Raw genomic sequence first — 25,867 nt, 5'->3', positions numbered from 1 at the left:
ACACAGCAATTTCATTGAAGGGGGATGGGAGTGCGGTGGGACTCGGGTGGGGGTGCACAATATGTAAAAGGCTGCGGCTTGTTGGAGTTGAGTGCGTGTGTGATTGACACTACAATCATCTGCGCCTGCTGACATCATGCCATGTGCACCTTGTTCATGCCAGGGTGTATTTTTTTTTTTTTTTTGGGGGGGGGAGAAGCAGGCTGATATCTGTGTGGGGCGTGACCGGCATGGCGAGAAGATTCTGACTGTCGCGCCGAACCCATTGAGCTGGAAGAGGAGGATGAGGATGAGGATGAGGATGAGGAGGGGGCACGGCTGGGGAATAGGGATGCATTTTGAAGGCTACACTGCTCTCTGGTGTCCATATTCATATTGGATTTTTGCAAATAAAACTGCAACGCTGTTGCATTTTGCGTGCTCTATGCACAAAAAAAATGCTTATTTCGCTCAAATATTAGTCACATTTGTTGCTTGCGAGCACTTCTCACTCCCTAACATAAATATTGTGAATTGAAATGAGTCCGTGAACAATTTCAGGGAGGAGCAGATGCAAAAAAAAAAAAAAAAATTTAATCAAAGACGAAAGCTGACTTTGTCGTTGGTATTGAAAATGGGCCATTTTTCCCCCCACAGCTTTCAAATGTACACGGCCGTGAGCTCTGTGCAATATCAGTCTCTGGTCGATAGAGGGCGACCTCGCTTAGTATTTCAGTTCCAACTGTGACCTGTTCCACTCGAGCCGTTTCTTGCTCCTCATCAAGGTGCGAGGTCTGCGTCAAAAGGCAGACTGGCCATGCGGGGTTGAAAGTTCACAGCTATGGCCGGATTCTGAAACTCATAGCTAGTCCTTCAAAACGCCATGAAATCATATGAACATGTGACTAAAAGTACAAACCGGGTGACAGCTCTGCGCCCCTTTTTTTTTTTGTACAGTCAAGTCCGGCTATCGACATTTCAAATCTGAGAATGAAAACGGTGATATGCATCGAATGTGATCAGGCCCACAAAGTTCTGTCCTCTGGCGTGACATTGGAAAGACGTTGGCAGCCAGCACTCACAATCCCTGCTGTTGTAATTAGCCAAAAGAGATGGAAGGGACAGAAAGGGCGTGCATCACATGGTTCACCTGTCAAACGGGACATCAGGTTGGCACGGGCAAGGCCCGCCTCCCGCTGAGGGAAGCCCACCATGACGCCGCGCAGCTGTCCGCCGTCACAAGAGCCAAAATGATCCAAATGATGACTTTTTGCATTTTGGGTGGAAATTGAACATTTTCCACAAGTTGCTCCAAAGGCACGAGCAGATTGCATGAAATCTCAAGAACATATTTCCGTGAAATTGAGTATTGCGTGCAGAATGTTAAAGTGGCGGCAATTAATATGAAATCTACTTCTTGGACTAAAACTTTGTGTTTTGTTTTATGAACACTTAGGCCTACTATGCGACTGCCTTTTAATTTTTTTTGGAGGCGGTCCTTTGTGTTTAATGCGTTTTAGAAGGTGTGGTTACGTCATTACGTCGCACTGCACCTGATCGTGTCTGACGGGCGCCGTTTAGCACCATGCCACAGAAGCTCCCCCATCTTTTTTTTTTTTTTTTAAATATATAATTTCTTGGCGTGCGATGTGCTGCAGTGTCACCGTTCACATGGACAGTGCTGGCTCTGTGGAAAGGAATCCTAAAAGTTGTCCAATCAGTGCCAGCCTGTTAGAAAACCACCAAGCCATGCACCTGTGCGTGACTTTGTGAGGCGATGCTCTAAAAACAGCAACACAAACATGACTCTCCTCTATTCGGCTCACACATGCGCACGCGGGGCGAGTGTCCTCTACTCGTGGCGAGGACACGCGCTCCAAGCGATGCCAGCCACTTAGGGGAAATATGCCCTTGCCCACCTTCTTCTCACTTCTTTTTGCCGTCCTGGAATGCAACAGTGCAGCTTTCGGAGAATGGATGGCGAGCTTCATCGATCAACAATCGAATCAATCGATTCAATTGATCAGGGTTCATCGAGAAATGCTTTTTGGGCGCGGCGTGTTAACAGTCTGAATTCTTGATGTGAATTCATCTCATTGCCCTCGAGTTTTGAATGTTTATGAAGTGGCTTAAGATACTGTTTTGAAACACTTCTGATAGTTTTATAAAGGATCGTCGGAGATAGGCACTCAGAAATAACGACAAGACACTTCTGGCTACCAACAATAGGCACTTTATTGGTCCCACACAGAAGTGATAACACAGTTCAAACAAGTTGTATGAAGCTAAAGAACTCTTACCGTGTGCCAGTAGGGTGGAGAGCCAACACCCTCAGCAGAGTGAGCTTCAATACGAGCTAGGCGTTCGTACGGTAACCCATAGCGGACTCTGCTGAGGAGCATCGCTCCCCTCCTTTTATAATCAAGTGGCATTGATCTCAATCAAGTTTTGACAATTCAAACAAAGCAGACTATGAAGTCGTCAAGGCAGGCTAAATAGTTTATCTCTGAAGTCGTCAAAGCAGGCTCCAGAGTCCATTTCTGAAATTGCTTAGGCAAGCAAGTCACCAAGTCAGGCAATCATCTCAAAGCAGTTTTTTCACTGAGAAGAAATACATTGATTAAAGAAAACATCACAAAATATCTTAATATACCAGATACGTTCGACTGTGTCTATATTAAATGATGCAAGACCGTTTAGTCATATTTGGGTTGTCTTGGTTCTTTGTCACTGCCCCAAGGAATCGGCTTTCAACTCACTCTTGATGCGATTTCTCGATTTAGTCCCGCAGGGGGCGGATTAATTCCAAATAGAAAATATGCCTGTCAACTCACATTTGTAAACATCCGCCATTATCACAGCTAATGAGTCGACGCATCAAAGTCGTATTTGCATGCTGGCTGGCCTCCGAGCGGGGGGGTGGGGGTGGGGGTGGCGTGTCACGAGCCGGGAAGGTTTTACGCATTCCGGTTCAAACGGACTCGTCAAACTGTCGGCGGCGAAGTGAAGCTGTATCGCGGCGCTCGTCCGGAATCGCTCTTGCAACCTTGAGGGCAGAGCGGAGGTGTGAAAGAGAGCCTCTGCTTGCTTGCCTCTCCTCGAGGCCGTCCAAGAGGAATGTTAATCAGATATCGATCCGCTGAAATGGTTTCCCTGGATCGCTACGTGTGAGCAACGACGGTCATTTGTTCACATAACAGCGGGACGCTGTACCTTGCTTTTGACTCCCAGGTCCCTGACCCACTGGGCATATTATTTTGAACTTTCGGCAACCAGAATGAGGGAGCGTCCAATTCAACACACTTGCTTCCCTTTCTCGTTAAGACCTTGGAACACAAACAAGTCACACGGCTAAGTTGCACATTCTCACCAATGGGTGGGCTCACTTTTGTTGCCGGCGCTTTAGCCATTCATGCTGTGTCGTAATTCTTTGAAAAAGTAAAAGAACCCCAGCCCCTCCGTCATGACGCACAAAATAAATCCAGAAATACATCAAATCTAACCTATTTGTTTATGATCTCCAAATGAAAGAGGAGACTCAAATATTTCTCGTTTAATTCATGCTCCCCAGTTCCCAGATCACTCCGGAGAGCCTAACCATGAATAAAAACCTACCCCCGGTTTGACCTAGGTCTACGAAAATTTTGAAGGCAAGTGTAGGACCCCCCCCCCCACCAAATTCATCTTTAAGGTAGCCATATGCCATAAATGAGCACTTTGAATTGACATTTTTGGCACAATTACCGAGTCATACACCCTTGTACTAGAGATTTCATCTGATGGACTTCAAACCTGCAACCTTGGACATTAAATCTTGTTTTGAAAAGCGCCTTGGCCAAACAGATGGACACCATCTATGAGAGAGAGAGCGAGAGAGAGAGAGAGAGAGTAAAGCGAGAGAGCGAGACTGCACCACGTACATTCCAACAGCTGGACCCTCCTCTTCCTCATGATCAACCTCATCATCCTCAGCCTCCTCCTGCCGCGGCGAGCCTCGGTCGACGTCGCCGCCGCAAACGCAAAAGGAGCTTCGGGATGATGCCTGCGTCCCTCGGGGGGATGCTCTAAATGGGCCACGCCGTGCGGAAAGACGCTTTAGAAGAGGAGCAAGAGCGAGCCGGGAGGCAGGAGGGATGTTTGGCTCTTTGTGGCGCTCTGTGATCCTTCTCGGCTTGCTGTGCACGTCCCCCGTTCGAGCCGGTGAGTAAAAAGAAGCTGCTCACCTGCGGACGGTCGTGCGTGACTCCGACACGTGTTGCTCAAGAGAACGCATGCCCATGGCTGGAAACCGATTTGAGTGAGGTGTGTGTGTGTGTGTGTGTGTGTGTGTGTGTGTGTGTGTGTGTGTGTGTGTGTGTGTGTGTGTGTGTGTGTGTGTGCGTGCGTGTGTGTCTACAGTGCATGTCTTGTGCATTCAGTTTGCTTGCGAAGCCAAAGTGACTGACGATGTGGGTCGTTTTCAAATGTCTCATTAGACATCACCTGGTTTGTGGGGGTGGGAGGGAGGGGGGGGGGGGTAGTGCAATTCCCCTTTCAACCAAACTGAGTGTGTAAAGGACAAAGAAAAGTCGATACATAGCAGCATATGACAGCAATCTCCCGATATCGTGCAAATATGCCCCCTACAGGTTGTAAACAGAGCAGGTCTCATAAAACCCGAATGAGTGGCGGGCGCCTCGATGGGATGCGGAGGTGGTCCACGCTGGGGAGGAAATTCCATAAAAGTACAACAATCTCACAGAAAAAAAAAAAACATTTTTTCGAATAGTCATACTTGTATCGGACAAATGTCAGTTTTAGTGAAATAATTTTTTTTTAATCAAATATTAGCCAAACGAGTGTTACACGGGTAAAAACCCGTGAAGCTGTGGGTATCCGACACGTCCGTTACAGTCCAGTTGCAATTCATATACTAGCTTTCCTTTCACTTTTCAAGAAGGTACGAACACCCCCTTCATTTTTCTGAGCTCCGTACGTCACAATTGAAGCTACAAAGGCGTAAGATATAAACTGGGTGACTCATCCGGAATGCGCTGCACATTTTGTTCTGTCGCTCGGAATGTGTTGCCAATGCAATTTTGCATGCACATGAGCAATTAGGAATTGTTGACTCTCAGCTTTCACTCCTGAAAGCGGACAGTTTTCCGCACTTCCTCACATACGGTGATTTCAGAAGACTTGGGAGGAAAAGAGCAGTGCCAGCGTTTCGCATGTATGCATGAACACTGCATCCGCACACTGGAAGGCTTCTGGGGGGGGCCACGCGAGGGGGGTGGGATGATGTTCCTCGTGTGTTATGTCATCGAGTTTTCCTCTTGCGCTGTGTTGATGGCGTTAGTATTGAATGGAGAAAAGAAAGTGGGAGACAGTAGATTTTTCTTTGGGGAACAGCATGATTGGAGCGCTCGTCATTGGGTGTGCAGTGTGCCCAGATGATGCGGTCGCCATGGCGACCCCACGTGAGAAACACAGGTGTCAGATGCGCTTCGGGCAGGGAAAAGTCATCAAAGCGCAGCGAAATAAAACAATTTAATCAAACTTTGAATGAATAGTTGTCAAATACAAGTGATCCCCCCCACACTTTTTTTGCGGGGGGGGGGGGGGGTGATTCCGAATGCCCTGTTGATTGGTTGGTGCGAACAAAGACAATGTCAGTCCAAGGTCATGAAATGATGTGCACTTTCATTCATTTTACGATCTGCTTCTATCCTCAGCCTATCCCAGCAGTCTTTGGGCAGTAGGCGGGGGACACCCTGAACCGGCTGGCAGCCAATCGCAGGGCAGATGTGCACTTGATGGCCGACAAATTCACAATTGTTTCCGTCGTGTTTTTTTTTTTTTTTTTTTTGAACACGACATCCTCAAAAGATTTCTCCTTCATGCATTGCCAACGTATCAGAACGGCACCGACTTTAAAGAGTTCTCATCAGCCTGCTTGAGGACTTGAGGCTATTATTGTTGACAATATGGCTTGCATATTATTACCGCTTTTAGGCGACCGCGCTGGCTGTAAGGCGCAGCGTTTAACAGCCGTGCGGAAATGCGCGTGCAGAAGCAGGAAGATGAGAAGACTAATGAGCAAGCCGCCACTCGCCAAAAGGTCTCGGTGTGCTTCATTACGCTCGTTATTAACGGAAATGAAAGATGGCGCCGGTGGGCAGGGAGGCGATGATCTGACGCAGTGAGTGACCGCGTGGTCATATTGGGCGTGAATATTCCACGTGGTCTGATGAAATCGTCTTTTCTTTTTTGCCGTCTCAGAAAGCCTCCTGTCGGCTCCGCTCAATGTGACCATCAAGGAGATCGAGGTCAACTCGGCCGTGGTCACATGGGAGACTCCGGAGGGAGACCCCGTCATCGGATTTGCCGTCACGCAACAGGTGCGCCCAGCCGCGCTTCTCTACGCGTCGTAAGGTTTTCAAGCCGAGGCGCCGGAGATGAGTTTTGTCCACGCGTGTTGACTTTTGGAGCTTGTTTTTGTTGAGTAGCCTTTGGCTTTACGTGACGGCGTTTTCCAAAGCTCACGCTGGCCTTTGCCGCCGCCGCTCCGCAGAAAAAGGACGTGCGCATGCTGCGCTTCATCCAGGAGGTGAACACCACCACGCGCTCGTGTGCCTTGTGGGGACTGGACGAGGACACCGAGTACATCGTTCACGTGCAGAGCATAAGCGTGGGAGGAAGCGGTCCCCCCAGTGAGCCCGTTTTCTTCCGAACCCCCAAAGAATCCGAGAAGCTGGCGTCCATGAGTCCGGGTGAGGGACGGAAAATGGCATGATAAAAGGAACATAAAAACGACGACCCCCCGCCCAATTCATTTCAAAAGGAGGCCTATTTGACATTTGACCCCAAAATAACGTAAGCTCCACCCAAATGCAAATGCGGAGGAAAGAAACGGTGCATGCACTGCTTCCAATTTCATCAGGGCCGACCCAGTTCGAACGTCAAGAGCGGCTGCTTCAGAGGGGACCTTGCAAATATTAAACACTCATCGGCGGCGGGGCGATAAGAGAGGCAGGGGCGGGGGTGGGGGGGCAGCGTATCTCAAAGAAACATCCCCAAGAGAGGAGAATGGTCTTAAATATACTTTAAAAGCTTTGCATAAGTACATGAAGAGCAAGACGGCAAGTCCTTTTTTTTTTTTTTCACTTGCGGTTATGATCCAGTGTGGCAATATTTTGTATTCTCTATGTTCTCTTCCCAGACGAGCTCACACTGGAAGAAATGGGCCAGGCCGCTCAACTCCGGGCGGGCGAGGTCATCATCATCGCAGGGGTTCTTGTCATGTGGGCAGGTAAGCAGGTCCGAAGCGGTCTTCAGCAATTCTTCAGGGAAAAAAAAAAAAAAAAAAAGATGCCTCAAGCTGTTTATTGCCGCTTCGGGTTTACCGTCAAACCAAATGTGAAATGGAGATAATTGAAAAAGCTCGCAGCTTTGCCTCAGTAAAGTCTGATTAGCTTAATGCTAACACATAATGCATCTCACCATAAACGGGCTAATAAATAGCAACAGTGGCGCAATGGGAAATGACTCATATTGCCGCGACTTCCTGTCCTGTCCATTGAAACCAAGCCAACAAAAAATGTCAAAAAATGCTTCATTCTTGACTCGCCAATTGTCAACACAGATTGTTGTATTCTTATGATTATTGTAAAGCAACGCGATTATGGAATGATGCATATTTTTGGGGGAGGCAAAGGATAATACTGTATTCGTACGTCAAGGCTGACTGGGCAGATTGACTTTTCCCATGTTTAATTGGACCTCACACACACACACACACACACACACGTTGTGTCTTCCCTCCGCTGCTACGTTTTTAATCTCCCCCGTCTGTGTGCACGGGTGGCTTCGGACACTTTCACCCCCGCCTTTGTGTCGCAGGCGTGATTGCCCTGTTCTGCCGCCAGTACGACATCATCAAAGACAACGAGCCCAATAACAACAAAGACAAGGCCAAGAACTCGTCGGAGTGCAGCACTCCCGAGCATCCGCAGGGAGGTCTCCTGCGCAGCAACGTTTAACATCCGCTCGCCGTCTGCCCGCCCTGCAATAACTTCAAATCTCAGGACAGGTGATGACGACTGCCCTTACCGCATTTAATGTTTTTTTTTTAATTTATTTTTTTATTTTAAGCTGAATCTAAATGTGGCGACGCGGTAATCGACGGCTTAAAGTGCAGGGTTCGATTCCGGCTACGGCCTTCCCGTGTGGAGTTTGCGCGTTTTCCCTGTGCCTGTGTGGGTTTTCTCCGGGTACTCCAGATTCTTCCCACATTCCGTGGCACATGCATGGCAGGCTTAATGGAACGCTCGAAATTGTCCCTCAGTGTGATTGTGAGCGCAAATGCTTGTTCGTCTATGGTTGCCCTGCGATTATGTGGAAATCCGGTTCAGGGTGGAGCCCTGCCCGACGACAGGTGCGGTCGGCTCCAGCATGAACCATGAACTCCACCCTCGTGAAAATAAGCGAATCAGGAAATGGGTGGTACCGTGCACGCAGATGGAAGCATTCTACAGTCGGAATCCTGCTGACGTATTCGTAACACTTTATAACCATTCAGATGCATTCATCCATGAGAAAATATTCAAAGACACTGCATGAACATAGTTGGATTAAAAAAAAAAGAAAACCCACCTGCACCTTTGTTTGCATCTGCAGCGTAATGTGCTGAATTTTGCGTAAATCCATTTGGAGTGGTAATTCTGCTAACAAGCAAATGGGGAGGAAAACAATCTCCTGGGCTGCGGTAATGCAATCTTTCACTGTTGACTTCATAAACATTCCAGAGTTATCTTCGCAAGCAGGATTAATGCTGAACTATTGAATAGGTTTAAATGGCGGGGGGGTGGGGGGGGTGGGGGACTATGATTATAGAATTGCTTCCAGTGCATTTTCTTCTCCTTTAGAGCCTGAGAGGCGTTCTGCAGCCAAAACGTGCTGGACTACAGATGCAACGTTCAACTGCTCTTGGCATAGTGAAGAACTGTTGGGAAAACTTCTGATCAAGTGCAATCAAAAGGCTTCCGACAAGGGAACAATGGAGGATAAAGGGGGTTTGCTGCGCTTACACTTCCCGATTGTCTCATCTGTTGGTTTTTGCGGCTGCTGCCCTCAGTTGATCTTTTTGTCACCACTTACCTCCATCCTACTGGCTTGTGGGTGCCCTTGACATTTGGGGGAAGACAATATGACAAGGTTTTTTTTTGTTTGTTTCACCGTCTTTCCCTTCCACCGGCCAACAGCGGCCGTGACACACGCGCAGATTGCGATGATTTTATAAGTGACGTCTCACTACTTTTTCAACAAGCTTCCATGCACTCGGATGTCCGGGAGCTACTTGAAAACATTTAAATGGCTGCAATGCGGAATGGCGACAGGTTGAGCGTACTGTCAGGACATCCTTGAGAATAATACATGCATAGGCACAAGATTGACCTTGAGTTGTTTTGTTTTTTTTTGCACCGCGGCATTGATGTGATCAAATACGATGCTATCTACGGTATATTTGTGTATGACTTCTCGGTCTTCAGTGAAACCAAATGTATTTACAAAAAGCCGGTGGAGAATCGTGCTGTGAAAATTCCACTATATACCAAATAATATGCACATATTCTGTAAGAGGAAAGAAAAAAAAATAAGAACAACATTCATAGTCATGTTGACGTGTTATTTACAAAGCAAATGCAACATGAAAAATGTTCACATTTTTATCGGTGCACCCATTCGCGGGCACCGCAGTGGTGCACCAGTAAGATTGTTGTTCTACTCGCGCAGCTTCGTCGTTCCATCGGCACGCGCAATCATTAGAAAGATCCGGAAAACTGTCAGCGAAAGACGTCGTTGGTCTATTTGTGCGCTCTTGTCAACCGACAGCGCTCATCATTCTACTGGCGGGCTCAACAGTCTGAGCTAGTTAAGATGTTCAGCACACTAGGCCATGGCGGCCATTCGACTGGTGCGCCGGAGTCGTTCCACTAGCGTGCATCGTTGTCATACAGAAGTGGAAAACGGCGCCAGTAAGATAATAGTTCTATTAAGGTGGACTTGTCGTGATACTACTGTACATCGTGCGCTAATGGGGAGAAAAAAAAAAGTCACTCATGAGACATTTGTGCCACTAGTGCGCCCGAGTCGTTCAACTTGGCCACCTCGGTTATACCGGCCTGCATAACTGTCATACAGTAATGGACAAAAGAGTCACTAGTATAACGTCGTCATTCACTAGCGTGCGTCATTTTGTCGTTGTCGATTTTGTCCACTTGTCCGCCATATTTGTTCGACGGGTGCGCGTAGTTGTCAGCGGTGCATTCAACTCGCGGTTCCTAGAGTCAGTCTACTACTGTGCCCCCCAATTATTCAACTAGTTCCAGCAGATTAACTTTGACTAGTGCACCCCAGTTATGATACTAACTGGCATTTGGTAGGATAAAAAGGGCGGAGTCATTCTACGAGTGCGCATATGTTATCAGACCGTAATAAGAACACAGGCGTTCCCCCTTGTGTGTTCGACTTTGTCTTGCATCTCTGTGAAGTGAGGCAAAATGGAGGGCACTCCTGTGGTTGTGTCAACATTTTTATTTTTTTTGGAGCACATCATGTTCAAGTGTCGACACGATTGCCAAACACGCTCGTGAAATAAACATATCGACATCAACTTCAATCATTTTTTTTTAGTTAATTTTCTCCATTGTCAGGTGAGGAAATGAAATAATACGCCCATCCTATTTTCCAAGAAAATGTGAATGTCACAAGTATGTACTGTACGACATGATCAAGAAATAAATATTTTTCATGTACCATTTTTGCATATTGATAAGAATTTTTGGGTGCGTGAGTTCCTCGCGTGTGGTCCCCAACCACGCCTTGTTAGACTATCGTTTGGCTAATTCTTATGATTGCTTATAACTATCTGGCAACCACCTGATAAAAGTGAATTGTGTCATCTTTTGATCATCCACGTTTGTAAGGAGCGATGATGCCTACGGCATATGTGGGATCATCACTTAAAAATGATATTGTTGACATGATAAGGCGTATTCATGATTTGTGATTGGTCCATTTCTTAGTAGTTGACGGTGTTATTTTTATAAGATTTGTTTTAATGTCAGAAAACGTGTTTGATAGGAATGAAGAAAAATCGTTTTTAAAATGTTGAATTATCTTTGATGTCAGAACCAGTGCTTCAAAAGTGATTTAAAAAAAAAAAAGGTTGCCGATCCGCAAACAGCGTGTACTTGTCTCAACTAGTCCGTGACACAAAAAAGGTCGGGGACCCATGATATACAGCGTCCCTCTGGCAAAAAATAATAAGGACAAACTGAAACAAACAAAATCACCGAGAGACACAAAACTGCCTTGGGGCCATTTTGGAAAGCCGGTTCTCACTTGACCTTTGCGTCCTAAATGCACCACACAGTTCCAGCTGGAAGCATTTTTCCATACTATTGAGAGTAAAAGTGCTCTTTTGGTCTTCCTAGTCCCTCTCTGGTCTTCTCTGCGTGCTTCCGTGAAACCAAGCGTGAGGGAGGCCTGTTTAATAATGCAGCTTGGTTAAGTAAGCAGAGTGGGACGCAATGTCCCTGACACACCGATTCGCCGAGAGCGAGCAAGTGTGAGGCCGATCACGTGACTTTCGGCCACAATCGAGTACATCATGTGCCAATAATAATGATTTTTTTTATTAATTTGTAGAGCTTAAAGCACGTCACAAAAACTATCAAATAAAAACAACTAATTGTAGATAGAAGAAGACCGAGGGGGAAAAAATAGACACCCATCCACTTGCAGTTCATAATAAAAAACATTTAAAATGTATGCACTCGTACAGGGTCAGATTATTGACAGAATTGCTCAAATGACACCTTTTTTTTCAGAACGACTTTTATTATTTCAAATCAGTCGGTATAATTTAGTCACAATCACATTAAAAAATACTCCAAAAAACAGGGAACCTTGTATATTTGCAGCCTGGCATTTGGGAACCTATCCGTCTATATTTGCTGAAAAACTCACCTAGCCGCTGCTTTTCTGCTTCGGCCCAAATCCATCTCTAACATAAACTATAGTGTGTAGTGTGTGTGTGTGTGTGTAGTGTGTGTGTGTGCGTGTGTTGGGACGCTTCAGTTAGTTAGTTCTTATGACTTTGGTGATTCATTGATTGATTTTTTTTGTCATCATCCCATGCACACATAAATAGAGCAAAATTCGCAGTAGCTCGTGAAGTCACTGTGCATCCATGTGAAGCGGCACTTTGTCGAAATGCTGAGGAAGTCATTCCCAAAGAGGGCATTTTGGGGGATTTGGGGGGGGGGGGGGTCGCCATTTGGAGCCGTCCCAGGCAGGTTCAAACAGTCAGCGTTGGGGCATCAGCCCAACGTCCAAGATCTGGGAGTGAGTACGTGACTCGGCCAGTCTAGGGGGACAATTCAAAAGTTACATGTAAAGACAACATTGATGGCAACAGGTTCAGTTCCCTTGAAAAGGAAATCAAGTCAGATTAGTTATTATTGCCCGACGTAAGAATGAATCCATTTTTTTCTCTCATTTTGGAGGAATTTTAAGCAAACTGAATGGAGTCACAGCATGAAAGTGAGCAAAGAGCACACGCGACGACGGTGTTTCGGAAGTGCAAAGCGATTTGCGATGATTATCGAAATGAGGATACAAAACTGTTGACAGCAATACTCAACGTCACCTGGAAGTGAACCCGAGCTGTCCGCAGCACAGCTGGAGACACAAACATACCAAAGTTGAGCTTGTTATAAATGTTGAACTAACAAGACAAAAATATGAATATAAATATATACACTTTGTGTGGTGGTTTTGTACATTGCTGTATATGAAGTATTTAAGAAAGCTTATCATCTCTTGGTTTGTATTGTGCGTCCTATGGTGGGTTTTAAAGTGCTCAATGAAGTTGAGTTTTGCAAACCAGGAAAGATCATTTTTAATTTTAATGTCACCAAAACATTGACATTAGAACAGGGCTGTGTACACATTTTATATCCAAGATAGCTCTGGAATGCCAAGCAAAATAAGTGTCAACTACAATATGAAAATATTTTGAAGCAGGTTTTATTATTGGGGGGGGGGGGGTGAATGGGGATTACTATGGATTAGTTTAGGTAAATACTAACACCACTTAACACACCAAACTCACCTGGAGAAGGCTTCGTCCAAGTCATCTTCTAGTGCCTACATTTAAAAAAAAATAGATATATTTTTTTTTATCTTCTCAGACATCACGAAGTAACCGTGTATAGGTGAGTGTCACTATATTTTACCCAGGCTGGATTATCGTTCCTCTCAGATGTCCCGTTGTTGTCCATTTGATCGACGTTCTCATTCGTCTCAGCGTCCAACAGGTCGACCGCGGCAACGTCTTGCAGGTCAGACAACAATTCTCCATTTTAATGTATAGTGGCAGAGATGGCATTTTTTTTTTTTTTCATTGACGGCACGTGCGGAATTGGTTTTGGACGGAGTCTGAGCTCTGCCGGCATGTGACGTGAATGTCGGATGTATCTCACTCATAAATATGGCAACAGCGGGCATCAAACCCTTTGAATCATTGTCGAAATCAAATCATTCAAGAGCGGTGAGTGGCTTCGACCGGTCAACCTGGTTTGGTTCTGGGTGGCGGCAGTTTTACCTTGGGGGCCGGGGGATCTCTCGGAAGCGGAGCCGCCGCCGAGCCCGTCGCTTGAACCTGACTGGACTCGCCCTCCTTTCTCTAAAACACAGGACAAGAAAGGATATTCCAAGTCTTTTATGATCAGAATTGTCACGCTCCTGTTCATGTCTTTCCCCAGCAGGTGGCAGAGGAGGGCCGTCCCTCCGGCTCGCACACCTGCTACCAATGTAATCAGCCGACTATTTCAGGACAAGCCTCTGTTGGACAGGTCTAGCGCAAGGAGTTGCAGGCTTACTTTCTCGGGTGACTTGCCACAGTTCAAAAGCTACTCCAAAGGCCTGCGCTACTGTCAGGGCTACCGCCTGCGCCTACGGAAGAAACCATCCAAACATTTGAAGAACAACCAGCTCATGTCAAGCAATCGTGAGGACTGCGTGAGATCATTAGGAGAGCACCGTTCGCACCTCTTTCCTCTTGGAGCACAGGTAGGCGTGGCACTCCAAGGTCCCGTTGAGGGTGTTTTGGGCGATAAATGCAAACACTCTGTCGTGCACTTTGTCCACCGCGCAGTAGGATATCCTGCAGTGCGGCGGTGAGAAGTTAGGACATGCGTAGCGCGGGATGACAAAAGCCTGGCAGCTCTGCGCACGCGCCTGTATATGGAGATGTTTTCCAGGAAGTTGTTGGTGCAACTGTCATAGAGGGCGATGCCTTGTGGAGTCACTTTGAGGTAGACTTTCTGCGCTTTCTTCCCGCAGATTTTTCCCTGCCACGCACAAAAAAAAAAATATTAACTGAATGTGAAATGAAATCAGGATGACGACACGCTTACTTTCTCCGAATGAACAAATCCCGACGTATCATTTGAGCGAGGCAAAGCAAAAATATTTCGCTCTTACTGTGGCAACGATCCTCTTCACCGCGGCGGCTGCCAGTTCCTCGCCTTTGGGCTGGTCCACTAAGGTCATTCCGAGGTGACGGAGGCTAAAGGTCATCCCCTCCAAGATGGTCTCTCTTGTGTCCGTCCAGTTCTCTGGAAGCTCTTCCCAATGTCAAATCAAACGTAACCAAATCAACGAATGATTCTTTTTTCCGATAGTGGGACTAAGTCTCATTTTGGTTTTAACATTATTTCGGACTTTGTCACTGGAACACATAACTGATGTAAAACTTTGTTGTTTTTTTTTTTGGTAGATGCAGATTAGGTCAGATGTCATCGCTGTGGTACCTCATCAATGAGGCGGCGGCATCTGCACTTCTTATCAGGTAAGAAAATCCACTTAAATGCCGATTTTCAACTCATACTTTTTAAGTGATGGAATTGAAGTCAAAGTTAAGTTGTTGTCAAGCAAGATTCAAGTCCTAAAATTGGCAACTTAAGTCTGAACATTGGAAAAAAAGGAAAAGAAATGCAGCTTGAGTTGAGCCAATTCATCCGCTTATTATTTTTCCATCAATTTAGACTCCGGCCCATCTATTTCCACGCTCCTCCAAAATGGTAGCCAGTTGGATAAACGTGCAATCTCCATGGAAACCGTCAACTGTGTCCATACACCCCCGGCGCCAAATGTTTCCTTCTTTTCTTTGTTTGTTTGTTTGTTTAAACAGACATTCAAAGATAGCATAAGTCAAAGTAAATGGATGCAACCGAGCCACAATGTTCACCAATCCAAGTTGAGGTGGTGGATGAGCAAAACTACTTGATGGTTCTCGGATAGAAATGCTGAACTTGATAAACAGCCGGTATTGTTTAGTATGTGCTCATGACCCCCCCTCCTCCCGCCATAAATAAAGTCAACCATTGTAGTGTAACGTGAGGCAACTTGGGAGGGTCTGGGACGGTCGATGCGGGTCGACGCTGGTGAGGAATGTGTTCCCGGGAGCCCAATCCTGTACTGTAATCTATACGGCAATGTGTTATTTCCACAACAAGTGGGTCACTTGCCTTAATTCCGCTAATCGTCACTTTGAACAACACGATTAGCGTGAAATTCCTTCCAAGGAGAAAATCTGGATTACAAAAAGAGTCTTGATTTGCAACCGTGTTCCGCGACATAGACTAAAGTTGAATTAGTCTTCAAGTAAATGTTTACACATGATCAAAAACGATATTGACTATTGAAGTGTTGACAAGAGGTTGGGGGCATTTTTTCCCCCTCTTTCCCTGTCTGAGAAGTGTCATGGACTTCCTGGCTCTGCCTGAATTTGTGCGAGCCTTGCCGCATTATGTCACCTCAAGACGGAAAGTCTCTGTATTTGTTTGTATGTTTGTTTTTTAGACCGAAACAACTGAAAATTGTTTGAGGATCTATACCGTGCGTGTGTGTGTGTGTGTTTGCAATTGAAAAAAAAGTATACTCAACAACTAGGCAATAAATAGTGACGACATCAGGACAATCTTTTTACTATTTAAAGGAGCACTTGTTGGATATATTATTTTGAAGGGGTTTACCGTCTGCGCATTAAAGTAGAAAACCTCAGAAACCTCATTTGGGGATTTTACTCATTCTCACGAGAACCAAAATACTTTCATGTGATGCAAATATAACTATGAGCAAACGATCGTGACACTTTATTTTTATTCAGATTAAAGGGGGGAAAAAAACTTACTTTTGTGTCTTCTGGCAGTCCAGGATTGTTTAGCCACACTGGGTCTTCGGATCATGGCTTTCCCGGCCGACTTCAGGGCATCCATCTCGGCGTTACAAGATGCGCACAATCCGGAGAAGTTTCACGAGCGCTGACCGGCGGACCCGCTGGGGGCAGCGCGTCCTCGCGGTGCCTTCAGGGGCCGTCAGAAATCTTGCTACCCACGTGAAACGACACAAAGCTCGAAAAGGCGTCTTGGAAAATAAAACGTTGGATTTTATGTGAATTTGGATATCAGAAGTAACTTCTTATAACTTCTTATAGATGTTGCAATGAATGACATTTCGCAGGGGACAGAAAATGTCCTCCAGTTCTGGAAGGAGCGTTCCGTATCGAATAGTATGGTCTTAAAGGCTTTAGATGATAGAAACACAATTTAATATCTAAACATCACGCAGTCTGAATAGCTTGCACTGCCTCCAGCAAGACTTTAATAGTGATGGGCAAACTGAAGTCCGTCACTTTGCTTAAAGTGAGATGTGGAGGGGGAGGGGGGCACAAATCACTTTTCTTTGCCTCTCTTCATTCTTCCTTTCTCACAACATGAACTGAATGTACAGTACTGAAAGTGAGTGATCCGCAACAACAATGTTCCAGGTTAAGGTCACATGATAGCACAAACATGATCAAAATGGTTCACATTCACAAAATCCCGACCTGGTTGAAAAATTTGAGCAGTCAACATCATGAGAAGTACAAAAATACTGTCCCCCAAATGAAATCCACAAGTAAACACATGTATGAATAACACAATCGGGAGTCACAACCCGCTGCTTCGTTGCAATCGGCCTTGTAAACGCTACACCACAGGTGTCAAAGTCAAGGCCCGGGGGCCAGGTCTGGCCCACCACATCATTTTATGCGGCCCGCGAAAGCAAATCAAGTATGTCAAATTTCAATTTCAAAGAGTCATTATTCTTCACTATATTTTAAAACTATTCATCAATTTGTTGTGCGCCGTGTATGCAAGATGTGGAGGGGATTAAACATTTGTATGGTTCCCCAAAATTCATTACGACCCTCCAGGGGAAACCGTGACTACAATGTGGCCCAGCGACAAAAATGAGTTTGACACTCCTGCTCTACACCATCTAGATACATTCTAGTGACACAAAAACAATTAAACACCTTTTTTAAAAAAAGTAACGCTAATTCCACCAATTGAAGTAAGAATGGAGAACACAACACTTGGCACTTAACTAAACAAAGCAACATTCCTCCGGAGGTCAATGTACATTGCTGTAAACAAAGGGATGCCATCTTTTCCGTTTTGGTTGATATTTGTCACACCAAGACTGTCCCTTTAAGACAAAATTCAGGCTGTCATATTTAAGTTGGGAAATTGCAAAACAAGTTCTTAGTTGAGCTGGTGACACGTAAATGATAGGAAAAAGCCCCCACCGGAAAGCATCCGGCTGCGGCGTTTTGAGAAAAAAAAAATGGCAGAATTGAAAGGCACTGAATAATCTGCAAAATAAGAGCAGTTACCGAGACATCATTCTGAAATTCATCAAAGGATATGGCCGAACAGGTTGGAATTTGGTCCACCTCGAAAATAACATGTTTGCGGAAACAAGGTGATGTACTCTGTCGTGTTTTGGCAGTGCCGTGATTAATCCTCAACTACAGCGTTGAATCGAGTGGGGGAAATTCTTATCCTCAAATAACAAACAATCATCGCGTTACGTGAACACGGATCCCAAAGCATGAATAGGCTTACATTCACGTATCTCTCGATCGCTTAGGTGCCCAAATTGACTCATACGAAACAAAAGCCCGTTGAGGAATACGCTGATGAAAAACCACGCGCGACATCAATGTCGTCTTTCTCGGCCGACAAAGTATTCCTCATTCCCCCGTCTATTGAAATCAATCTGCCCGAAACCTCCCGACCCGACTCAAAACACTCCTTTCAAATGTTGATATGTCTGCAGGAGTCGCGTCTCTCAGTGCAAAAATCTGTCGGAGGCTTGTAAACTCAGAATGACCCGAAGTGAAACAAAGAGCTTCAAAGAAGAAAAAAAAAAAGTAAACAAGTCAACCCGGTCATTTTTTGAAGGGCTGGTAGACTGAGGCGTTGGGGTCCAGGGAGGAGGGACTATTGTCCATGAACTTGGAGGAGTAGTGCGGGGTCACCGGGCTCAGGTTGCTGCTGTCAGCCGAATAAGAGAGGCTGGGCATCACCGCCATCACCTCGGCGATCTTCTGCTTGAGCTCTGCTATCTCTTGCTCCCTCTGGTGGATCTGGCCTGCATATGTAGGAAGAGACCCAAGCGTGAGCCACCCAAGCTGCGCGCGACGCGACGCCGTTTCCCACCCTCCCTCCCGACCTTGCGCGATCTCCAGCTGCCTTTTGGCATCGCCCAGAGCGGAGAACAGGTCCAGCTTGATCCGGGTCTCAGCGCTCAGGCTGTTCTCCAGGTGCTGCGTCTTCTCCTGCATGGCCGACAGCGCCGACATCAAGACCTCGGTGTCCTTCTCGTTCTCTTTGTATTTGCGCAACTCCTGCAAGGAGACATTCGCCACATTTAATCTGAAAGGGCAAGTTGGTGCAGACTCCTCGGTCTTACCTGGCACTTGCCCTCCAGATCTCGAATCTGCTCCTCTTTGACTTTCACGTCCATGCTGAGCTTCTTGCACTCGGTCTCCAGATCTCTGATTCGACCGCGCAGGGAATCGGTCGACTCCACTCTGGCAGGGGAAAAAAAAAATGTGAGCGCTAACCGTTCCGCCGCGCTGAACGTTTGGGTAACGAGTACCTGGTGGCCGCGGCTAAGGCCACCGCTCTGGCGGCCGTGGCCTCCTCCATCTTCTTCCTCTTCCTCTCGTCGGCCAGCTGCTTTTCAGCCAGGACCCGCGCCTCCTGCTCAACTTTCAGCCTCTTCTCCAGCTGCGAGATGGTCTGCTTGTCCTTCTGCTTGGCCTGGACGGAACTGTGGAGCCTGCGGCAGTGGGTTCTAACATGAAACCTCTGGTCGGGTCACATTTAACTCCTGTAATGACTACACCGTCACCCTACAATTTGATGACTTTTCCTAAATTGGATCTTGGAAAGTCATGGAGGTGCATTTTCAACCCACTTGTTCTGAAGCAGTTCGTTGTCCTGCTGGAGCTGGCCCAGTTCGGAGCGAAGGCTGCGGTCTTGGCTGCTCAGGGTGGACAGCTGACTGCGCAAGTCCGACTCCACCTGCCTGTTGGCCTGCAGGTCTGCCTTGAGCCGTTTCACGTCCTGCTCCATCCTTTTCATACCGGGGAGGGGGGGGGGGGGACACAAGGTCATCAACAAAGGCGGCTAAAGCCTACCGACGAAATGTCATCTCTTACCGTACTAGCGCATCCAGCTTGGCCAGCTGGTTGTTGGGGATGCAGTTTTCCAGCGGATCCTTTGGACTTTTGCCACCCCCCTTCTGCTTTTTGTCATTCTTAGCGGACGACGAGGCCGCCGCGGGCAGGCTGCCGTTGCTGAAAGTGTGATTCCGCGGCGATGAGTTGCAGGCGCCGCCCGCGGAGGCATTTTTGTAGTTCTTGCCACTCGCCGCCACTTCTTCTTTGGAAGCGGCGACGGCGTTGGAGTCGCCGTGCGCGTTCTCCGCCGCCACGTCGTTGCTCAGTTTCTTTGCCCTGATGTAGTTCTCAATATATTCCGTCTCCTGGAGTTTGGAGTCCGGCGAGTGTACAATGTTGTTGTTATTGATTCCAATTGCGTTGGTTTTTTTGCCTTCGCGCTCTTTTCCAGCATTGTCCTTCCCCTTTTCCCTGCACTCCAGTTCTGGTAAGGGGACGGAGGCGCTTTTCTTACTGGGGGGTCCTCCGTTTTGCGACCCGATGGAAGGTTCCGTCTCCGAAATCCCCTTGGCTGAAGCAGATGGAAGAACGGAGACAATAGAAGACAAGAAAAATAATGTTGTTTTTTTTTCTGCCTTCTTCAACTGGAACCTTTCACGTACGCTGCACGGGGGTGTCGGTTCAGTTCTGGTTTACTCACCCTCCTCCGCTTCCCTCTCTTGTCGCTGCAGCATCTGCTGCTCAGGGGGTAGGGCCTGTTGGAGCAGCTCCATGTAGAACTCGTTCTCCTTTTGCACCTCCTTCTGTTTCCTTAGCCGCATCTTGTAGCTCACATAGCTCTTGAAGCCAAAGCCCAGAGTCACCACCGGGTAGCCAATACTGTCGAGAAGATAAAATATTGAGATTAAGCCGCACCTCCGTCGCGAAAGCTGGACATGCAGCATTTGTAGGAGAGATTTGGGAAAATACAAATTGTTACGCCACTGACCTACAAGGGGAAAAAGCGAAACGGTTTAGGGAGCCCCTGCAATGTGCTATCAGGCAGTGGCGTGCGGTGAGGTTCATGGTTGGTGAGGCACCGACTCCTTTAGCGTCACATTTACAAATATGTAAAGCACAAAGGGTCGCTTATTCAATTGGCTAAACATTATATTTGCGACATGCAGTTCTACGGCAAGCAGCACGAGCCAGTTGCACGTATCAACCCAGTTTGTGATGATTGCGCAATGCAATGCGCATTCAGAGGTGAGGCTGTGCCTCACCTGCCTCCCCTGACCGCACATCCCTGCGATCAGGATACTTTAAGGGGAGATTTACCAGTGAGCGGCAAAAGGTCGACACAGGTCGACATGAAAGTTCTTCAGGTCTTTGAAGCGGATGGCAGCTTCGATGTATACAAACAGGATCCACAACGACACAGTGGGTAGACACACTCCTCTCTCTGGGTGTGACAAACAAAGTCAAGCGGGTCAGGAGGCAAATGACAGATTCGATCCTTTGCAAGCATCGAGGCCAGACATTCATTCATTCATTCATCTTCCGAGCCGCTTGATCCTCACTAGGGTCGCGGGGGGTGCTGGAGCCTATCCCAGCTGTCTTCGGGCAGTAGGCGGGGGATACCCTGAATTGGTTGCCAGCCAATCACAGGGCACACAAAGACGAACAACCATGCACGCCCACACTCACACCTAGAGACAATTTAGAGTGTTCAATCAGCCCGCCATGCATGTTTTTGGAATGTGGGAGGAAACCGGAGCACCCGGAGAAAACCCACGCAGGCCCGGGGAGAACATGCAAACTCCACACAGGGAGGCCGGAGCTGGAATCGAACCCGGTACCTCTGCACTGTGAAGCCGACGTGATAACCACTGGACTACCGGGCCGCCCCGAGGCCAGACGTTTATGCCCAATTAAACTGTCGTCTGCACAAAAACAAAAAAAGGCGGGAATGCGATACACCGCAAACTGACCTGTGTGCCATACATATTGCACCCATACGTAGGTGCTGGCAGCAAAGAACAGCCACTGGACAGGGATGAACAGGAGGCAGATGATGTCTGACGTGAGTGCCACAAACACAAAGAAGAATGAGAAGGCCTGAAACACAGAGAGGTGGGGAAAAGAGAGAAACTTCAACAAATTGACCGTGTGTCATGAGACGGGCGTACTTTGGGGGATGCGCTGAATTGTTAGCATCCTCTTACCAGCCCCTGATATCTGTACGAATCGTAGACGCTGCGAAGGAAAAGCCAGAAGGGCCACAGGTACTCAAACCTGAACTCCAGCACAAAGTCAGCAAGCAAAACTAACACCCACACCACCAGGAACTTCAGGTACAGGAATGTACTGCGAGGAGAGGGAGACAAAAGACACACCGGAGATAAATGACGTTTGGGACAAAAGCCGGCTGCTTACAACCGTTGAGTGCAGATTTGTATGACATGGTCGTTTTGGAGCGATCGGCATTATTTGAGAAAATCATTTGAGAGATACTTAATTCAAAGGTTAAGAGGTTGCATTTTGACGTGTGCGTCAATTACAGGCTAATTATGCTACACTGATAATTGTGCGAACTGTGATGTGTAATTGCACGTTTACAACGCGGTAATGTAATCGGCTGAAATTGTGCGCGCTCAAAATGCTGCAAAACGACTTAAAACGTTTCGAGTCGTTACAGACGCTACATGCATTGTGGGGTTTTAAAAAAGTACTGTTTTATATACATTCCTTTGTTACACAACATTTCAGCAGGAGATCATATTCAGACGTTCGACTGTGCATCGCAAATTATTCTTTCAGACCTTCGACTGCGCATCGCAAATAATTCATCTTTTGAATCCGTTTGGAAAATGATGCTTGGAGGTTCGGGTTGGGGGGTGGTTCTTGGATGACTCACGGGAACCACTGGGCGATTTCTAGCAAACGCTATTTAAATGCGGAGCCAGATTTGAATGAAGGAACGTTAGCTCGCCAGGAACAAAATAACAGACATTCGCCAGCCCCCAACACAATCAACCAGAATGTTCATCTTGCTGTTCGGAGAGCTCGCAATGCACATCTTCGTTCAATATGAATGAAGCGCCGCGCGCAAGACCAATGTCGACATTGAGATCGGCGCCATCGTTACACAATAACCCGTTTTTCCCCTGTACCTGCTATATATACCCTCGGTGATTCGGTTCCGTTTTAACGGCCGTCTGAGTTTGCTGCAGTCCGCATTGCGCCGCTTCATCCTCCCCCTGATGATTTTCCCGATGTGTCGGTGCGGTAGCGGGAGCACGCGACTGTCATTCGCCCTCGCGAAATATGCACAGGCCGTGAATTAGCCACCGTTGTTTTTGTTTAATACACATGAAACAAAGAAATAAATAATAACAGTGCATCCGAGGCCCCGCCCCTTTACACGACACGCCGCGTTCCCTTACGCGACGTCTGACGTGATGACGACATCAGAGGCGTAGCGACGTCAAACATGGCCGCCCCCGACGCGTTTGCTGCCTTCGCCTCACGTCGAAGGCGTGTTGCCTGTTAACTACGGTAAGCCGTGCCGTAGTGAGACGTGCTTTGATCGCTTTGTGTTCATTTTTGGCTTCCGCTAGTAGCCCGTCGTGCAGACGCTTCTTTAAGCTACTTTGTTCAACTCTGCCTGCCAAAACGTGTGCATGCTCGCCCCGCCGCGCATCGGTGCTTCCTATCTAGAATGGAATCGGACTGGAAGCTACGTTGCAACGCGTTTCGTTCAAGTTTGAAGCATTTTAAACACCCTATTTGCAACTTCGTTACCGTCCACCTTTACGTTCGAATAATATCACGGCATACCACCGGTGTTAGCAATAGTACATTTCATCAAAATATTCGATAGCGCATTTCATTGTACCGTATACCATTTAATTGAAAGACATGTAATTGTTCTGTTTGTCACCAAAACTATTGCTGGAATAGTTGAATGTCTTTAACCGAATTATTTAAATAAGAATCTTTCTCGTCTGCATATTTGAAACATAATTACCAACAAACATGAGGCCGATTGCTTAGATTCAACTTTTGCAGGGTACGTGACCATTATGCTTAATACACCGTCAAGTATACCTATTTGTTACTTTTCCTCCCTCATCTAATGTGTTTATGTTTTAACAGATGACTGCTTCTCAGGAGACCGTAGAGAACATGGCATCATACATTGGGGAGAAGGAAAAGGAAGATGTGGGCGAAGAGTCCCATAATGGAGATGTGGAGGGAGACAATAAAGAGAAGCAGATGGTGGGAGGAGAAATAGCAGCGGAAATCGGAGAGAAAGAAGTTGGAGGAGATTCCGAAGAATTTAAAGAAGAGGACTGCAGTGATGAAGATGAGGAGGAGGCCGAACAGCCCAAAGTTGACACAGAGATCAAGTCTGATCAAGCTCAAGTCAAAAAGCAGCCTGAGGTCCTGAACTTGAACAATGAGGTGGTGAACATGAGAAAAGAGGTGAAGAGAGTGAGGGCGTTGCTCAGCAGGAAGCTCATTCGTCAAATCGCCGGGCTGAAGAACAAGAAGGGCACGGAGGCGGCCATTGAGAAGAACCAGCGGAGGGTCGCCAGATTGTTGGAGGAGATCCACGCAATGAAAGTGCTCCGACCGGACCTTGTATGTATCTACATTCAGGGCTCATAACGAAATGTAAAGCCTGTTTTAACCATGCGTACTTATTTTGATCCATCCTTAGGTCACCAAGACCGCCTTGCAGAAGAATCTCAACTTTAACGAAGTGTGCAAGAACCCAAAGTCCTCCATGAGCGACAGAGCCATAGCTCGCATAGCCTCCCACCCTCAGTTCAAGAAAAAGATCGAGGACATCCGGGCCGCTGTGAAGGCTTTCAGTGACGAGAGGAGGACGGGAGGGAAGCGGGCCGAACGAAAGAAGAGGAGCAAGGATGGTGGGACGTTAGCTCCGTACTCACCGGATGCTAAAGCTAAAAAGATAGAAAAGAAGAAGGAAGCAAAGGAGGAAAAAAGTCCAGAACAAGTGGGGCACATCACTAACGACGATGATAAAGACACAAAAGATGAGCCTACTATTTCTGAACCTGACGAGGGCAAAATGGAATCTACTCAAGCTACTGCGGCCGCTGACAAGAAAGTAACCGTGGAGGCTGAAATTGTCAAAAAGTGTGTGCCAACAGATCAGCCAAGGAAGAAACCGCAAGCTAAGGCTCAGGAAAAAACACAAGCTAAGGCTCGGGAAAATCAACCAAAAGTGGTGCAAGAAAAGGCTCGGGAGAATAAACCAAAAGTGGTGTCCAAGCCCACCAAAGAAGAAGAAAAAGAAGAAGAAAGCGATTTAGAGCTCTCTGACAACGAGGACAAACTGTACTTTGATGACAGCACTGAGGAACGATTCCACAAGCAGTCGTCCCAGGAAGAGAGCGATAGTGACAATGACTTTTTTGTGGGCAAAGTGAGCAAATTTAAGAAAAAGAAAAGTAAAAAGGCAGAAGGCGACAAGACGAAAGAGGATTCGGCGGAAAAAGCCAAGCCAGCCGACGGGCTTCAATGTGAACTCGATGAGCTTGAGTCACGGTTGAAGACCAAAGCGCCCAAACTTCAGAGTGTCTTCTGCTCTCTGTCTCAAACGAAACCGAATCGGGGTGGAAGGGGGAAGCCGTTTAGGGGGCGAGGGAAACCGCTGGGCGGGGGCCGTGGAGACTTTGCTAAAAAGTTCCGAAAAGAGGAGCAAGGACCAACGAGCAGCAAGGTCAACAGGCCTGATGCCAGGCGTTCCGATTCAGAGGGAACAAAGTTCAGAGGGCGCGGCCGAGGCAGTGCGGGGAGGCAGCAGGATCGCCAAGGTCTTCCCCGTCAGGCCCCACAACAGGCCCTGCATCCGTCGTGGGAAGCCAGTAAGAAAAGAAAAGAGCAGCAAGGGCAAATTCTGCCTTTCCAAGGGAAGAAGATCAAGTTTGATGATGACTGATATGTATTCATTATTTTGTAATCAATCATTTTTAAAAATGCCTTTTTTGGGCACTATTTCCGAGCCGCTTCCTGGTTATTTGCTGGTTTTTATTTCGCAAATTGGTGTCGTTTGTTAGCGATTTGCTTTCCTGTTTGTTGTATATGTGAATTGCTCCATGTACAGCACTTTGTATGCAGTGATGGCTGTTTGAAAGTGCTCTAGAAATACAGTTGAGTTGATTGTATGAAAAGCAGAGACTAACATGTTTATAACAAAGCTCAGTGAAAGGGCAAGCAAAAGATTTTGACTCAATTATTGGAAAATGCTGATTAAACGAAAGAAAAATCACAAAGCGAAGCTTTATTTGTTAAATATTTGATTCGTGA

General features: G+C 46.9%; 4 protein-coding genes across 5 annotated transcripts in view; 2 read left to right on the top strand and 2 right to left on the bottom strand.

Moving 5' to 3' along the window:
* fndc5b (fibronectin type III domain containing 5b) overlaps positions 1-10,775 on the top strand; it is a 31,931-nt gene extending 21,156 nt beyond the window's left edge. The window contains exons 1-7 of one of the 2 annotated variants that reach the window (XM_052071940.1): positions 3,919-4,179; positions 5,974-6,160; positions 6,241-6,359; positions 6,533-6,731; positions 7,181-7,270; positions 7,861-8,050; positions 8,886-10,775. In XM_052071940.1, coding sequence (XP_051927900.1) covers positions 6,548-6,731; positions 7,181-7,270; positions 7,861-8,000 — 414 coding nt within the window. In that variant the 5' untranslated portion in view covers positions 3,919-4,179; positions 5,974-6,160; positions 6,241-6,359; positions 6,533-6,547 and the 3' untranslated portion in view covers positions 8,001-8,050; positions 8,886-10,775. Of the gene's footprint in view, positions 1-3,918; positions 4,180-5,973; positions 6,161-6,240; positions 6,360-6,532; positions 6,732-7,180; positions 7,271-7,860; positions 8,051-8,885 lie in introns of those variants that run through there. The other variant, XM_052071939.1, reaches the window with a different exon arrangement.
* On the bottom strand, positions 10,590-16,506 carry LOC127604716 (low density lipoprotein receptor adapter protein 1-B-like). Its single transcript, XM_052071944.1, has 10 exons — positions 16,223-16,506; positions 14,512-14,654; positions 14,266-14,378; positions 14,077-14,191; positions 13,908-13,980; positions 13,631-13,711; positions 13,263-13,360; positions 13,139-13,173; positions 12,674-12,705; positions 10,590-12,391 (listed from the first exon to the last, which is right to left on the bottom strand). Exons 1-10 carry the CDS (start codon positions 16,305-16,307, stop codon positions 12,345-12,347), a joined length of 822 nt encoding a protein of 273 aa, XP_051927904.1. The 5' UTR covers positions 16,308-16,506; the 3' UTR covers positions 10,590-12,344.
* Positions 16,507-16,675: 169 nt separating this feature from the next.
* On the bottom strand, positions 16,676-22,920 carry LOC127604703 (macoilin-like). Its single transcript, XM_052071929.1, has 11 exons — positions 22,699-22,920; positions 21,751-21,892; positions 21,517-21,643; positions 20,864-20,987; positions 20,247-20,425; positions 19,586-20,117; positions 19,342-19,500; positions 19,021-19,203; positions 18,832-18,952; positions 18,592-18,766; positions 16,676-18,510 (listed from the first exon to the last, which is right to left on the bottom strand). The coding sequence occupies exons 1-11, from the start codon at positions 22,776-22,778 to the stop codon at positions 18,308-18,310; spliced, it is 2,025 nt and encodes a 674-aa protein (XP_051927889.1). The 5' UTR covers positions 22,779-22,920; the 3' UTR covers positions 16,676-18,307.
* Positions 22,921-22,975: 55 nt separating this feature from the next.
* On the top strand, positions 22,976-25,596 carry srfbp1 (serum response factor binding protein 1). The gene is made up of 3 exons (XM_052071931.1): positions 22,976-23,083; positions 23,684-24,172; positions 24,252-25,596. The coding sequence occupies exons 2-3, from the start codon at positions 23,684-23,686 to the stop codon at positions 25,497-25,499; spliced, it is 1,737 nt and encodes a 578-aa protein (XP_051927891.1). The 5' UTR covers positions 22,976-23,083; the 3' UTR covers positions 25,500-25,596.
* The last annotated feature ends 271 nt before the right edge of the window (positions 25,597-25,867 follow it).

The sequence above is a fragment of the Hippocampus zosterae genome, chromosome 7 (genome assembly GCF_025434085.1).
Source record: "Hippocampus zosterae strain Florida chromosome 7, ASM2543408v3, whole genome shotgun sequence".
In the NCBI taxonomy this organism is placed as follows: Eukaryota; Metazoa; Chordata; class Actinopteri; order Syngnathiformes; family Syngnathidae; genus Hippocampus; species Hippocampus zosterae.
This window is presented reverse-complemented; position numbering and strand designations above follow the sequence as displayed.